Source organism: Bombina bombina, chromosome 5, assembly GCF_027579735.1.
Source record: "Bombina bombina isolate aBomBom1 chromosome 5, aBomBom1.pri, whole genome shotgun sequence".
NCBI lineage: Eukaryota > Metazoa > Chordata > Amphibia > Anura > Bombinatoridae > Bombina > Bombina bombina.
This window is the reverse complement of record NC_069503.1, coordinates 342,107,961-342,125,571: the sequence shown is the minus strand read 5'-3', so window position 1 is coordinate 342,125,571 and position 17,611 is coordinate 342,107,961. Positions and strand designations below refer to the sequence as shown.

Here is a 17,611-nt window from a genome sequence, read left to right as displayed (position 1 = left end):
TTTTCAGAATATGTTTGAATATATAGATTAATGTATTGTGAGAAGTTTGGGGGAAATTGATTAACATCTAAGTTCAATTTTGTACGTTAAGCCACATTAAGCTCCTCAAAAAACAAGCTTAATTTCACTCATTTGCCTTGTGGGAAACCAAAATCCATTAAACTTCTAGGATAGGTTTGGAAAGTGAAAAACTGAGTTTATGCCAAGTTTCAAGGCAATTGATTGATGTTTTGAATTTTGGTACATTAAGCTCTTTTTACATTAAGCTGCTCACATTAAAAGGGACAGTCAACACCAGAATTTTTGTTGTTTAAAAAGATAGATAATCCTTTAATTACCAATTCCCCAGTTTTGCATATGGAGCTTGAAGGGACGTGTTTCTGGCGAGCCTACAGACTAAAGACCGCTGCTCCATAACCTGTCTGCCTGCTCTGAGGAGCCGGACAGACATTGCGGGAAATCAACCCGATCGAATACAATCGGGTTGATTGACACCCCCTGCTAGCGAATCTGCAGGGGGGCGGCGTTGCACCAGCAGTTCACAAGAGCTGCTTGTGCAATGCTGAATGCAGAGAGCGTATTGCTCTCCACATTCAGCGATGTCTGTCGGACATGATCCACTGATCGGATCATATCGGACAGACATTTGTTAAAATAGGCCCCTAAATGTTTTAGAATTGTAAAAAAATAGTTAAATGTGAATAACTTTTGGTATGTTTTATCAAATGCCCTGAAATCTTGGGTTATGCAAAATTATGCAGCAATTGATTAACATTTGGCCACTTTTTTACTCATTAAGCCATTTTCACATTAAATGTTTTAGGATGTCCCCTCTCAATGCATTCATGGAACAGTGAGAAAAAAAAATCTTCTATAAACAGAGGTGCTGTCGCTATTAAAGATTAACAGACGTTCCTATCATTAAGGAACTAATACAGGAACTAATCATGTAAGCGATTCCTCTTTCCGATAGACGTAGGAGTAACAGCTAAGGAATCTGTCTCTACTAAAGACGCTGAATATAATCACGCAGCAAAAAGTGCCAAGGCGGGAAAAGTCACAGCGTATCTGGGACTCAAAAATGGTGCCGCCTTCACTGAGAGATTAAAGTGTAATATCACAGCCGTCACAGGCATCATTATATACAGATATGTGTGACATTAAACATGGATGCTTTAATGCGAACCACAAACACTTTAAATTCCTTGTAAACCCTCTAATAAATCACGGAACAAGCCGTGATAAAACCTCTACTACCACATAAATTTTATGAATGGATGATTAGAGGTCTTGAAAACTGTAAAGGCACACAGACCAGCATGGAAAGACCTCCTGTAATTAGAGATATTGGAGCTAATAAAATACACTAACCGGCATACAGAAGCTCCAACTATAAGCTTCATATGATAAAATGTCTTAAGGTACTTCAATAGTGTCTGCCAGACAGAGTAATGAAAAAGACAAAAGTCCCCCATCGTTAAACCCTCCTCCCTTAGACCACAAGCCATTGAGGGATAAGGGAATCAAGGGACTTACCAGCCTTGCAGCTTTATCAGCAGCCCGTGGTCTGGCAGAAAAAACTTCATCCTGACAGGGACCTTGGGCTTCAGCTACAGGGCAGGAACAACTTCTTAAGTGTGTCAGAGAAACAAACTCTGACAGGGACCTGTAGAAACAGAAAGGATAGAGTAATCAACTCTGGCTTTCTGCAAAGGGGTAGCAAAGTGTTAAAAGTAAAGCAAAGACTACCTTGCTGCCTTTTAAATGCTAAAAGCCACCACTACTCTTATTAAAGAGATTGACGTGGACAGAGCTAGACCCCAATACTTGCTTGCAGGAAAAGTACCCATAAAAGGATTAAATATCTTCAGACACCAACTTTGCAGATCCTCCATTGACAGAGGCAAAGAGAATGACTGGGGATTATGGGTAAGGGAAGTTAAACTTAACAGCTTTGCTGGGGTGCTCTTTGCCTCCTCCTGCTGGCTAAGAGTTGAATATCCCACTAGTAATTGGAATGATGTCGTGGACTCTCCATGTCATAGGAAAGAAATTAATATTTCATGTCGGGTTAGAGCACATGAGAAAATGCTATCAGGTTTGCTCACGAGTAGGGTGTTATTTTTTTTTTTTACTTTTCACATTAAATTGAAGTCTATGATCGTTATATTTTAAGTTAGGCTTTTTGTGCATGTCGGGTTAGCACACAAGCAAAAACTTTTTACTTTCAACTTGTAATATGTGCGGTGTGCGAGGTGCTATTGATTTAGTGCTAATATATCTGTGCTTCCTTTGTAATTTAGTCCTTTGTGTTCAGCCTCTTGGGAAGAGTGGTTAATTGTGATCGATGCGTCTGATTGACTCTCCAGCCATGTACTGCTTTGAGATACAATGAACTCCATATATTCCCATCAAGTATATGAAAGAGCATTATTTAAATATGTTTACCTTTTTCACACAAACCAAAAAGATTTTAAGCCCTTTATGCCATTAGCTGTCCTAAGAGTACTGGGCTTTAACACCGTTAGGATGGCATGGAACATTCTACCATATAAGGTGTCCTGCCTTATATGGCTAATCCTTGCCTTTAAAGAAAGGCAAGGATCAGCTTGGGAGGCTTGCCTAGCAGCGTAGGCACTCCCCATGATCCTATACTGGCCTTTAAATTACTCAATCGCACAAACGATTGCGTGATTTCATTTTTATGACTAGTGTTTACATTGTTCCGATAGTAACACTATTATTCTGCCACAAAGAGGTTAACTTAAAGAGTCTTATAATCCTTTATAAGTGAACAGGAAGCGCCTGTTTTGTGTACAGATGGATTTTAGAGGAACATTAAGCACCTCGTTTGGATGTAGAAAAATATGGCCCACATTTCCTAGAGGCACCAAAATGCAGTTATGTAACATAAGCTTTCAAAGTGCTGTAAAAAAAAAAGAAGGAGCTTGTTTAGATGATTTGCAGCACATTGAAAACCTAATATAAGGATTTTGGCTTTCTGGCTTCTCAAGGAGTAAGGACTTATTTGTCTACATCAGAACAAAGTGGAATGGGGTCAAGTGGGAGTGCCTATGATGCTAGGCACACCCTCCATCCCACAATCCAATTTAAGAAACGTCTGTGGCGTCAGGACAGCCACACAGCTAGGACGTTCCATGCCCTCCTATTGGCGCTAAAGTCTATTGTAGTTAAGATGGCATGGAATGTTCTAACAGCAAGAAAGGGTTTAAACAAGTATGCCTTAACTTTGTTATTGCATAATCACAACATATTGCCCGACCAGATATAGGAACCACCAATGACCATGCTCTGTAATGTTAGAAGATCATATTATTGGAGCCAGACAAGAAAGTCAAGTTGCATCATCTGTAGATAAATATATTGTTTTCACTTGGGAAGTTGTCCTCATTCAATTGGTGAGTCATTAAAAGGGACATTAAACTGCTGTGTACAACTACAAACGAATAGTAACTACTCAGCATGTTATTGTATTTTATCTTGTTACCGCAGCTCTTTTCAAATCAGTTTTCCCAATTTAATACCGTAAAGGTGCCAGATACTGAAGCTCCGCCTCTTTGTACAAGGGGCTTCCATCTTAGAGCTCAGGTATTTAAACAGCCTGAGCACCCTCACAGATCAGTAATATTATCCACTTTTTTAAAGCTGTGTAATGTGCTTCAGGTTAATGTGCATGACATCATTTGAGCTTTACATTTTTGCATTTTTTACACAGTTTACGGTTACACAAAATATATTAAAAAAAAACATTTAACACTAATATAGAACAATGCAGCCAAAGCAAAAATGTACAGCTTCTGTTTTGTATTATGCACCCTAACCTAAAGCACTTTACAGCTGTAAAAAATAGGTAATCTTAATGATCTGTGAGTGTGCACTGCTTAGGTCAGAGGCTGTGAGAATACCTGAGCTCCAAACCCCTTTAAGCTATTAAAACCAGAGAACGGATATGAAAAGAGCTGCAGGAACTGGATGAAATGCTGGGCCCATGACTGAAGTCACCCCTTTAAATCCCTGATGGTGGCCCTGGTGATTGGTGACTGCACATATGGGCCTCTTGTCATTGGCTCACCAGATGTGTTCTGATAACCAGAGAATGAAGCAAATAATAATAAAAGAAACACATTAGAAATTTGTTTAAACTTTCATGATGCAGATAGAGCTTATAATTTTATTTTTGACTTTACTGGTTCCTTAATGTCTCTTTGGAGATCTGAATGACTACATATTACCAGTGTATCCAGTCTATATAAAACATAATTTACAAGAAACAGTAAAATGTGAGTACATTACCAGATTGGCAAAATCAGTTGGGTCTTGTGCACTGTCTTTAAAAACGTTACAACTTGCAATGAAATCTTCATTCAGAATCAAAATCTGTTCATTTAAGACATTTCCTTTGCTTCCACCAAACTCAATTTTTTCCAGTTTTTGAAATTCAAGCATTGTAACAAATATATCCTAAAATACATAATAACACGGATCAAGAAAGTGATTTAATAAAACACAAGAAAGAGAAAAAAATAAATCTTACTAAAATGGTCTATAAAAATAATTTGGATAATTTTATATGTGTAGTTTGTTTTTTGCTAGAAACCTAAGGTCAGTTCTGTTATAGCCTTCATAATGCTATAAAAAGCAAATAGGTTCTCATGGTAACTAATATATCTTACACACCAATACAAAATGCTGTGAGCGTAAACTCATCTTTAATCTGCAAAACTACAGAATCGTTTTATGTTTAAATTGTTTTTATTAAAGAAGGAAGTAAATATGAACATCTGACAACACAACTGAATAGAAAGTGCATGAATATAATGACAAGACTATTCAGTGACTGTGTGTTCCGTACAGCAATAAATCTAACAGTTACTGTAATTAAAATGATCATATATCGCCTAACATCCCAATGCAATATTTAGTCTTAGATCAAACATATCACGTTAAAAGTCAAAGCTAAATTTTTTTGATTCAGAAAAAAGCAAATTTTAAAAGACTTTTCAGTTTAGTTCAATTATCAAATTTACTTTGCTCTATTGGTATCATTTGTTGAAAAGTGGGCCTAGGTGGGTTCAGGAGCTACACACAAATACCTTTTTTAATTGGCTCACTAGGAGCTGGATTACGAGTTGGTGGTCATCCCAGTGGAGTACCTGGAAAGACCATCAGATGTATCTTTGGGAGAACCCAAAGATCAGCTTTCTGATAGAAGATATCCAGATGAAGAGACCACTGTCCTGGTTGCCAAGACTAATAATGGAGAAAAGCTGTTTCCCACTTGTTCACTCCAGGAATATGAACATCAGAAACAACAATTGACTTCTGCCCAGGAAAGAATTCACAATACTTCTCACATGGCCAGGGAACTGAGAGTTCCCCCTTGATGATTGACATATGCTACTTCTGAAACATAATCTAACTGAAATTGGAGATAAGTTCACGAAAATATTAGAAAGGAAAGCTCACCCCTGAGGAAACCAAAAACTGAAAGCATAAGCACATTTGCCAAAAAGGTTTAAAAAAATGTCACTAGTGGAATCATCAGAAATCTGCACAAAAAGATTATTAAACCAAAAGAGAGAAGCAGCAACCATATCAGCAATAGATACTACTGATTAAAAAGTTAACCTGTTTAAAAAAAAAACTCCTTTGGAAGGAAACTAGCTCCTAAAGGAAATAGAGGTATGTAAAGTCAGACTGGAAATAGCCTGCATCCTCTTTGGGAATAGTTTCAGAAAATTTAACATAGGAAGCTGAAAAAAGGATATAATTCCTTAAACCTCGCAGAAGGATTAAAAAGAAATACCTAGCTAAAATAAATCTTTGGAATAATCTCAGAAACCACATCAGGGATAAAAAATATATCAGGGGATAGGAATAAAAACAGGATTTAAACAGAAAACCGGCTTATCCGCATCTACTTTAGGACCTTAACCTCTAAAGTAAATAAAAGTTTTTAAAAAGAGAACCGATATGCCCAGTTTAAATGAATATGTTTAAATATGTATATATATATATATATATATATATATATATATATATATATATATATATATATCTCAGATTCATAATCAGAGATAGAACCCTGATAAACAGAACCAAACCTCTTCCTCTGAGGACATAGCAGCTTCATTACTAGAAACATTAACCCCAGCAGGCTTCAAGCTAACAGAAGGTACATTCTTACCTGACATTTTACGCTTACTTGAAGGAGGCATGGCCACCAACATTTCAGACACAGAAGATTTAATAAAATCCTTGATTCCAGGATTCAGTCAGATTCTAGAACAGAAAGGGGGAGGGCAAGCACTCGCACAATGCTGCCCGATAAGAAGTGCTGGGATAAAATAAACGTCCACTTCTAGGGCAAAGCTCCTAAAAATCCTTCTTACTGTGGCAGGTCTGTAAAATCTGGAAAAGAAAGGGTGGGGAAGAAGCGCACACCAGAGGCTGATCAAAGAGTAGACGTTTAAAATTTCACAATCATTTTAAATACAGGTAGCCCTCAGTTTACGCCGGGGTTAGGTTCCAGAAGGAATGGTTGTAAATCGAAACCATTGTAAATTGAAACCCAGTTTATAATGTAAGTCAATGGGAAGTGAGGGAGATAGGTTCCAGGCCCCTCTCAAAATTGTCATAAGTAACACCTAATACATTATTTTTAAAGCTTTGAAATGAAGACTTTGAATGTTAGACAGCATTATAAACCTAATAAAATAATCACACAACACAGACTTCACTTGCATTTTTCTGCAAACAGTTCTTTCTATGCATTCCAATCTGGACTGAGTTATAGACAGGAAGATCTTGTTCCATTGAAATAATATGCTTGATAGCTCAGGTCTGGTTAAACTGATTAATTTCAGCTTGCTTGGCTTTGCTGCAACAAAAGCGGACAGCTCCACCTACTGGCTATTTTAATAAATGCACTGCTTCTCAAAGCTTTTCAATAGCAGTCACATGACTGGAAAAAAAGGTTGTTATTCTGAAACGGTGTAAATTGAACCGTTGTAAAACGAGGGCCACCTGTATACTGTATATATGTACAATATGCTCACAAAATGAACCTCAATCGCACTGCAATCACACATCACTTGTGCTGTCTCACTGGCCAAAAAGATTGGAGTCCTTCCAAATGTGTACTGAATTCTCCAAAGGTGGGATGCTCCCGTCCCAATCCCCTCCACAATTCAGTAAAATAAAACCGTTACCTCTGTGAGCCTTTCGTGCAGTTCAGTGTGCCAAAGGCTATAGTAGGAGTTAACTGGCAATGGCCCAAAATAAACTAAATGCAGAGGGAGGGTCTCATGGGACGATAGGCATACAAACTGCCAGCAAAAGTCGCAAACATAGTGAGCAATAAATAAAAGATAAAACTGCAAACACTGTGGCTAATAAAAGCAGTGTATACAAACACTGAGATGAAGCAGTAAGTGGGCGAGGCCTTACATGTTTCGTAGGTCCAATCCTGCTTCGCCAGAGGCTTAGCCACAGTGTTTGGCATTTTATCTTTTACTCCTAGTATAGCCTTTGACACACAGAACTGCACGAAAGGCTCATGGAGGTAACAGTTCCATTTTACTGAATTGAGGAATCCAGTGCACAGTTGGAAGGACTCACTCTATTTGGGCAGTGGGACAACACAAGTGATGTGTGACTGCATTGTACCTATGCTCTAAGCGAGGTTTATTTTGTGAGTGTATTGTACATATATATTAAAATTGATTGTGATGTTTTAAACATCTTTGATCAGCCTCTGGTGTGGCGCTTCTTCTCTAGCCTTTGTTTTTCAGTCAGATTCTGCATTAAAAACAAACAAACAGAAGGAGCAGTAACACTCTTATAAGCAAAATCAGTGTTAGATAGGTCAGAATACATTAGAATATTTATACATTGATTGTATAAATTAGCCTGAGATTAACACTAAACAAAAGCGTTCAAATGACCCAGCTTGTAAGGCAGGGACAGAGTCAGAAGGCTCCATAACTGCAAGGAACAGCTAAACGGTAAAATCCCCATTACAAAAAAAGGCTTAAAGTAATGGAAACTCTTAGCCAACCTTATAAATTAAAAAATAATAAAAGCAGAGATGTGGTAGTACACAGTTTACCTGTTATCTAAACAGCATACATAAGACAAGAGGAGTGCGTCAAACTGGTGTCATATAAAGTAAAAAGAGCGCCAAAACATACACCATCATGCCAACGCACGCAGGCCCAAAAGCCAACGTGAAATGAAAAAAAAAAAGAAAAGGGTGCATTTAAAAAAATATACGTGCTTAAAAAGCCGTTAAGCATTCAAAAAAGTATGGCCTAGATTTAGAGTTGGGCGGTAGCCGTCAAAACCAGCGTTAGAGGCTCCTAACGCTGGTTTTTACCGCCCGCTGGTATTTGGAGTCAGTCAGGAAAGGGTCTAACGCTCACTTTGCAGCCGCGACTTTTCCATACCGCAGATCCCCCTACGCCATTTGCGTATCCTATCTTTTCAATGGGATCTTTCTAACGCCGGTATTTAAAGTTGTGGCTGAAGTGAGCGTTAGAAATCTAACGACAAAACTCCAGCCGCAGAAAAAAGTCAGTAGTTAAGAGCTTTCTGGGCTAACGCCAGTTTATAAAGCTCTTAACTACTGTGCTCTAAAGTACACTAACACCCATAAACTACCTATGTACCCCTAAACCGAGGTCCCCCCACATCGCCGCCACTCTATTAAAATTTTTTAACCCCTAATCTGCCGCTCCGTACACCGCCGCCAGCTACGTTATCCCTATGTACCCCTAATCTGCTGCCCTTAACATCGCCGACCACTATGTTATATTTATTAATCCCTAATCTGCCGCCCCCGCTATCGCTGACACCTGCATATTATTATTAACCCCTAATCTGCCGCTCCGTACACCGCCGCCAGCTACATTATACCTATGTACCCCTAATCTGCTGCCCCTAACATCGCCGACCCCTATATTATATTTATTAACCCCTAATCTGCCCCCCACAATGTCGCCTCCACCTACCTACAATAATTAACCCCTAATCTGCGGACCGGATCTCACCACTACTATAATAAATGTATTAACCCCTAAAGCTAAGTCTAACTCTAACCCTAACACCCCCTAACTTAAATATAATTTAAATCTAACAAAATAAATTAACTATTATTAAATAAATTATTCCTATTTAAAGCTAAATACTTACCTGTAAAATAAACCCTAATATAGCTACAATATAAATTATAATTATATTGTAGCTATTTTAGGATTAATATTTATTTTACAGGCAACTTTGTAATTATTTTAACCAGGTACAATAGCTATTAAATAGTTAAGAACTATTTAATAGCTACCTAGTTAAAATAATTACAAAATTACCTGTAAAATAAATCCTAACCTAAGTTACAATTAAACCTAACACTACACTATCAATAAATTAATGAAATACAATACCTACAATTATCTACAATTAAACCTAACACTACACTATCAATAAATTAATTAAATACAATACCTACAGATAAATACAATAAAATAAACTAACTAAAGTACAAAAAATAAAAAAGAACTAAGTTACAAAAAATAAAAAAATATTTACAAACATTAGAAAAATATTACAACAATTTTAAACTAATTACACCTACTCTAAGCCCCCTAATAAAATAACAAAGCCCCCCAAAATAAAAAAATGCCCTACCCTATTCTAAATTAAAAAAGTTCAAAGCTCTTTTACCTTACCAGCCCTGAAAAGGGCCCTTTGCGGGGCATGCCCCAAAGAATTCCGCTCTTTTGCCTGTAAAAAAAACATACAATACCCCCCCCCAACATTACAACCCACCACCCACATACCCCTAATCTAACCCAAACCCCCCTTAAATAAACCTAACACTAAGCCCCTGAAGATCTTCCTACCTTATCTTCACCTTCACCGATCGATCCAGAAGAGCTCCTCCGATGTCTTGATCCAAGCCCAAGCGGGGGGCTGAAGATGTCCATGATCCGACTGAAGTCTTCATCCAAGCGGGAGCTGAAGAGGTCCATGATCCGGCTGAAGTCTTGATCCAAGCGGCATCTTCAATCTTCTTTCTTCCGGATCCATGTTCATCCCGCCAACGCGAAACATCCATCTTCACCGACGACTTTCCGACGAATGACGGTTCCTTTAAGGGACGTCATCCAAGATGGCGTCCCTCGAAGTCCGATTGGCTGATAGGATTCTATCAGCCAATCAGAATTAAGGTAAGAAAATTCTGATTGGCTGATGGAATTAGCCAATCAGAATCAAGTTCAATCCGATTGGCTGATCCGATCAGCCAATCAGATTGAGCTCGCATTCTATTGGCTGATCGGAACAGCCAATAGAATGCGAGCTCAATCTGATTGGCTGATCGGATCAGCCAATCGGATTGAACTTGATTCTGATTGGCTGATTCCATCAGCTAATCAGAATTTTCCTACCTTAATTCCGATTGGCTGATAGAATCCTATCAGCCAATCGGAATTCGAGGGACGCCATCTTGGATGACGTCCCTTAAAGGAACCGTCATTCGTCGGGAAGTCGTCGGTGAAGATGGATGTTCCGCGTCGGCGGGATGAACATGGATCCGGAAGAAAGAAGATTGAAGATGCCGCTTGGATCAAGACTTCAGCAGGATCATGGACCGCTTCAGCTCCCGCTTGGATGAAGACATCTTCAGCCACCCGCTTGGGCTTGGATCAAGACATCGGAGGAGCTCTTCTGGATCGATCGGTGAACCCGGCGTGGTGAAGATAAGGTAGGAAGATCTTCAGGGGCTTAGTGTTAGGTTTATTTAAGGGGGGTTTGGGTTAGATTAGGGGTATGTGGGTGGTGGGTTGTAATGTTGGGGGGGGGTATTGTATGTTTTTTTTACAGGCAAAAGAGCTGAATTCTTTGGGGCATGCCCCGCAAAGGGCCCTTTTCAGGGCTGGTAAGGTAAAAGAGCTTTGAACTTTTTAAATTTAGAATAGGGTAGGGCATTTTCTTATTTTGGGGGGCTTTGTTACTTTATTAGGGGACTTAGAGTAGGTGTAATTAGTTTAAAATTGTTGTAATATTTTTCTAATGTTTGTAAATATTTTTTTATTTTTTGTAACTTAGTTCTTTTTTATTTTTTGTACTTTAGTTAGTTTATTTCATTGTATTTATTTGTAGGTATTGTATTTAATTAATTTATTGATAGTGTAGCGTTAGGTTTAATTGTAGATAATTGTAGGTATTTTATTTAATTAATTTATTGATAGTGTAGTGTTAGGTTTAATTGTAACTTAGGTTAGGATTTATTTTACAGGTAATTTTGTAATTATTTTAACTAGGTAACTATTAAATAGTTTTTAACTATTTAATAGCTATTGTACCTGGTTGATATAATTACAAAGTTGCCTGTAAAATAAATATTAATCCTAAAATAGCTACAATATAATTATAATTTATATTGTAGCTATATTAGGGTTTATTTTACAGGTAAGTATTTAGCTTTAAATAGGAATAATTTATTTAATAATAGTTAATTTATTTTGTTAGATTTAAATTATATTTAAGTTAGGGGGGTGTTAGGGTTAGAGTTAGACTTAGCTTTAGGGGTTAATACATTTATTATAGTAGCGGTGAGATCCGGTCGGCAGATTAGGGGTTAATTATTGTAGGTAGGTGGAGGCGACGTTGTGGGGGGCAGATTAGGGGTTAATAAATATAATATAGGGGTCGGCAATATTAGGGGCAGCATATTAGGGGTACATAGGTATAATGTAGCTGGCGGCGGTGTACGGAGCGGCAGATTAGGGGTTAATAATAATATGCAGGTGTCAGCGATAGCGGAGGCGGCAGATTAGGGGTTAATAAATATAACATAGTGGTCAGCGATGTTAGGGGCAGCAGATTAGGGGTACATAGGGATAACGTATCTGGCGGCGGTGTACGGAGCGGCAGATTAGGGGTTAATAATAATATGCAGGGGTCAGCGATAGCGGGGGCGGCAGATTAGGGGTTAATAAGTGTAAGGTTAGGGGTGTTTAGACTCGGGGTACATGTTAGGGTGTTAGGTGCAGACATAGGAAGTGTTTCCCCATAGGAAACAATGTAGCTGCGTTAGGAGCTGAACGCTGCTTTTTTGCAGGTGTTAGGTTTTTTTTTCAGCTCAAACAGCCCTATTGTTTTCTATGGGGGAATCGTGCACAAGCACATTTTTTAAGCTGGCCGCGTCCGTAAGCAACGCTGGTATTTAGAGTTGCAGTGGCGGTAAATATGCTCTACGCTCTATTTTTGGAGCCTAACGCAGCCCTTCTGTGAACTCTAAATACCAGCGGTATTTAAAAGGTGCGGGAGAAAAAAAGCCAGCGTAGCTAAAGCACCCCTTTGGCCGCAGAACTCTAAATCTAGCCGTATGTTAGCAAAAATATGACGCAAAATTATAAATACTTAATAATATAGAGGAATTACCTAAAAAGGATCTGGAATATGAGTATATTGATTATCCAGCAAAAGTAGGCAAATGACAAGTCCTTGCAAAATCCACAGAAAGGCTTGTGAATAAATCCCATTAGGTGAAATACATGCCACTACCAATACTCCAGAGACATTCCTCCAACAATCATTGTAGGAGAAATGGGCATCAAATCAGTTTGATAACCCCTTCCACTGAAGAATCAAATGCACATCTTCATTTTTCAACCTCCTCCAGTGGAAGCAAAGACAAGACTGAGTTGCCAGTGAGGTGGGATGTGTTTTATAGAGTTCCAGGGGTTTGGGAATCTTTGCCTCCTCCTAGTCGCAGTGAACAGGGTCAGCTCCAGAACAAATGAAATGGGGGGGAATTTTTTTTTCACAAGGGGGCACGCATTTACAAAGCATGTAGGAGAGTCAAAATAAGAGCAGACCTACATGTTCTACAGAAAAGTGTAGCTTCTGGCTGGCTTATCCCCCACTATTAACGTTTGGAGAATATGTGCTAAATCACTAAGTAAAAGAATGAAGTCTAAATCCTATGCAGTGCACTAAAACAGAGCCATTAAACTTGAGACCCCCAGTGCAATAGCTCCTTAAAAACAATTCACTCCTTAATCACCATGATCCAAAACCCTTAAACTCATTCTCAAATCTCAATCATGTCCCCTAAACTGCCATGCACCCCAAACCCCCAATGCAATTAACCCCTTTGTTTGCAATAGCAGTGAGGATACTAGGTTTTCAGGTACTGGTAATTTTTTAGATTAGATTTAGATATACCTGTTTTGCAATAACTAACGGATATTAGGCTACTTAATACAACCTATGCACTGTGAACCTATAAGAATATGATAGTATCATATAAATATGTCTATAAATGGCTACCGGCTTCTATCGATGCCTCAAAAGTGTACTGTGAAATTAGGCCCGGCCTAAGATTACAGTGCAATTTTGAGGTGTCGATAGAAGCTGGTAGCCTTTTATAGACATATTTATATGATACAATCATATTCTTATCATGGTCTATTGTTTAAGAAAATGAGTAACTCACGATAGTTAGATAAAATTAATAGGGTTAAAGACAAGTTCAAAAAGTCTCTAACTTCCAATTCCAAATAAGAGGTTAAGACATGGAGCTCCTTGCAGATGCGTGATGCGACGTCACAGTTCAGCAGCTAAATCCGCCCCCCAGTATGCAGCATTACATAACAATTCATTATTTATTATTTTTAAAGTGTATGATCATATCAATATTTTTTGAGGGGGCACTGCATTCCATTTGGGTTTTTCATTGCCCCCAATGCCCACCCTTGGAGCCAACTATGGCAGTGAAGAGTAATTCCCAAGAATAATTGATCGTGGACTCTCAACACCTGGATGAAAGAAATAATATATATATATATTTATATATATATATATATATATATTATTTATTATTATTTTTTTTTACAAGGATTAGTCACCATAATTTTAAAATAAATATACATATATTTAAATTAATAATATAAATGCCATGCAGAAATAATTACTGATATTTTCTGAAAATACCAATATATTACTTCAGATTCTTAAAATGCAATATATACCCAATTAAGCATAATTGTTTTGGTCGCTGACTCTTTCAAACAGGTGTAATTACAGTAATAATTATAATTATATCTATTACAGGAATGTATTATTTTAAGTCTAATATATGTCTTATGTAAGGCAGTAAAGTAGCATTTTTCTTAAATAATAGATGTATGTCAGCTCATTTGCAATTCAAATTGCAGTAGTGTATGTATTTATAGAACTCAAATTTGAATGGGATACAATTAGTAGAATTAAATACCTCAATCTTCGTTAAGCGTTCAAGGAATCTGTCATATCTCGCAAACACCATTTGAGATTGAAAGTCCCATGTTTTAATGTCTTGGATATCTGAGTAATACGTCCCCAACTTGCTTCTGTGATACAGAAATGAATTTCGGAAGCTCCTGAGAGCATTCAGTGCTATCTGTACTTGTTCCAGGGCTTCTTCTGTTTCTGATTTAAAAAGGTCTTCTGGTTCAAGATATGATCTTGACTGTAATTTAAAAAAACAAAATCAGTCTCTATGTTTGTGAATTGTGCACACTATTAAAATGAATGAAATTATTGTACTAGTAAAGCAAATATCAGAAATGACATATTAAAGTATCACTGCTTAGGCTCGAAGAATGTCAACGGTTATTAAACATTTACATTTTTATGTATATTGTGTGTGTTACATTTTCTGCTTAAACTCTGAAATATCATAGGCAATTTATGGCAGCTGCTATATTGTATCCACAGACATGCGGCGTCTCCACAACGTAGATTGCAAAGGTGATACCAGATGTGATAGAGATGTTAAGTAACCCCGCAGATGCTGGAGAGTGCACAATGAGTTAACTGTAACAATAAACCTAACTCTAGCCTTAAAGGGATAGTCTAGTCAAAATTAAACTTTCATGATTCAGATAGAACATGCAATTTTAAGCAACTTTCTAATTTACTCCTATTATCAATTTTTCGTCATTCTCTTGGAATCTTTATTTGAAAAACTGTAGCCACCAATCAGCAAGCACTACCCATGTGCTGAACAAAAAATGGGCCAGCTCCTATGCTTACATTAAAATAAAGATACCAAGAGAACAAAGAAAAATTGATAATAGGAGTAAATGAGAAAGTTGTTTAAAATTGTATGCTCCATTTGAATCATGAAAGTTTAATTTTGACTAGACTATCCCTTTAAGGCAACACTAGAGATGGGGCCTCTTGAGAGCTGTGACCCAGCTGTTACATGCAAAGTTCAGACTTGGTGATAAGCAGCATAGTATTGTCACAGCTGGCATAATGTATTGCAACAAGTTAACCCTAATGCTAGCATTGAGAAGTTGCAATACTGTGACTAGTGGATCTGTATGAAACCCTTTGCATGCCAGAGGGTGCTGTAACAAGTTAACCTTAAAGGGATACTAAACACAATTCTTTCTTCAATAATTCAGATATAGCAACAATTTTAAGCAACTTTCTGATTTACTCCTATTATCAATTTTTCTTCGGTCTTTATTAAAATATTTTAACAGCAGGAATGTAAAGCTTAGGAGCTGACCCATTTTAGGTTCAGCATCCTGGATAGTGCTTGCTTATTGGTGACTACATTCAGCCAACCAAAAAGCAAGTGTAACCCAGGGTCTGAACCAAAAATGGGCCAGCTCCTAAGCTTTACATTCCTGCTGTTTAAATAAAGATAGCAACAGAACGAAGAAAAATTGGTAATAGGAGTAAATTAGAAAGTTGCTTAAAATTGCATGCTCTATCTGAATAAAAAAATAATAATTTTGGATTCAGTATCTCTTTAACCCTAAAATTGATGAGCTGCAATGTTCTCACTGATCACATGTATGTATGTAACCCTTTGCATGAAAGAGGGTGCTACACCAATTTAAATGTATTAACTCTAACATTAATATGCTGCAGTATTGAATATGCAAACAAGAGAAGTCAACAACTTGTATAATCCTTACCATAACAATGAGAAGCTACAATATTGTCACTGGTGACGTGCATACAATTTGTTGCATGTTAGACAACATAATATTAAATAGCTGCAGTATTGTCACAGTTTACATTATGTATGTATCCCTTCTATAATACATTAATACGAAGATCAACACTGAGTGGGTGCAGTATTGTCAACAGCATCTGCAATGGTCAGTTGGGTTAATGTCAAACAAAAAGCTTTGCGCTGAACATGTACTTTAAGTAAACGTTCTCTCTCCTCATACATGTAAAATGAACTGGATTAAGTTGCACACTGTTCCATAAATTCACATATAGAGTCATAGACTTAGACTAGCAGACACAAAAAAGCAACGCTATATTCAAAGGTTTATTATCAAAGAAATATGACAAGTATAATATAGTTCTATTTCATGCCTGAAGAGACACATTTATGCACTGCTTATCATTGTATTCCTGACAGGTTGATGTACAGTAAACGTATTCACAAAGTTGAAAGGAGCAAGTCGATTTCCTGTAGTTGACCTAACAATTTCCATAGCAGCTAATGCAATGCCAATTAGAAACTTACAGCATATTCATTTTGTGTCAACAGCAGAATAAAAAAAATGAAACGCAGGCTTTACATAGCGAACAATACTTTTCACATCTGAAGCAAAAGGAAAGTGCTTTCTATTCCTGTGTTTTGTACTAAAGCTTGCCTCAATTTATAGGCAAAGTAGCTTTATGAATTTATTATGTATAGTACAGTAGGTTAATACATGCCTCCATATATATCATTATTAATGGTGCTTTAAATGTTATATAGTTTTTCAAGTAATTAGATACCATTAATTTATAAAAAATAAATGTTGATCTACAAGGGGAGTATCTTTGCTCAAAGCTTATTTTGGTTTTAGAGCGTTCTGTGTATTTGTTTATTTTGGATTAAAGTAAAGTGCATACATAAGTAAAGTGGATTTAAATAGAAAACAGGTTATTTTGATATTAATACAGATTTTTTGATCCTTATTTTATATCCTAAATCAAATTATAGATGTATTTTGATATGATATTTTAAGCTAATGTATTCTAAACTATAAAGTTGCATTCTTTTTATACTACTCCATGGTTTATATGTATTCCTAATTGTATAGTTCAAATACAACCTTTAGAGAACATTTATAGAGCTCAGAGGAAAGAAGCAAAGTTGAATTAACAAAAAATGACTAATTTTTTTTCCAACAGGGGAAACGCGAGCAATGCAAAAATATAAATTTTCCTGTTTATAGAACTCATGAACTAAATAATTTTCTTAATCTTATTTGAAGCAGGATTATGTACTATAAAACGTATACCTATTATTACAAAAAATGCTTTGAAATATATATCTTTTGTATAAAAACCACATATAACAACTATTATAATGAATTTGCCAAAAATACAAGAGATTGTCTTCAAAATAGGCATTAACCTCATATGCAGCTAGATGTCAGTGGCAACCAAAGGGAAAAATAATTATACAAGGGTTATCAAAAGAATACATTTTATCTTAAAGCGTGATATATTGTATCACTATACAATATGTTTTCAATATAGAATGTATACATATAATATGTCTGTATCATAGTATCCT

The 17,611-nt window shown here is 36.9% G+C and overlaps 1 protein-coding gene across 1 annotated transcript in view; it reads right to left on the bottom strand.

The window, feature by feature from the left end:
- Positions 1–17,611, bottom strand: part of DNAH11 (dynein axonemal heavy chain 11) — an 851,888-nt gene that overhangs the window by 736,581 nt on the left and 97,696 nt on the right. Inside the window, 2 exon segments of the mRNA XM_053715724.1 lie at positions 4,315–4,482; positions 14,303–14,536. Coding sequence (XP_053571699.1) covers positions 4,315–4,482; positions 14,303–14,536 — 402 coding nt within the window.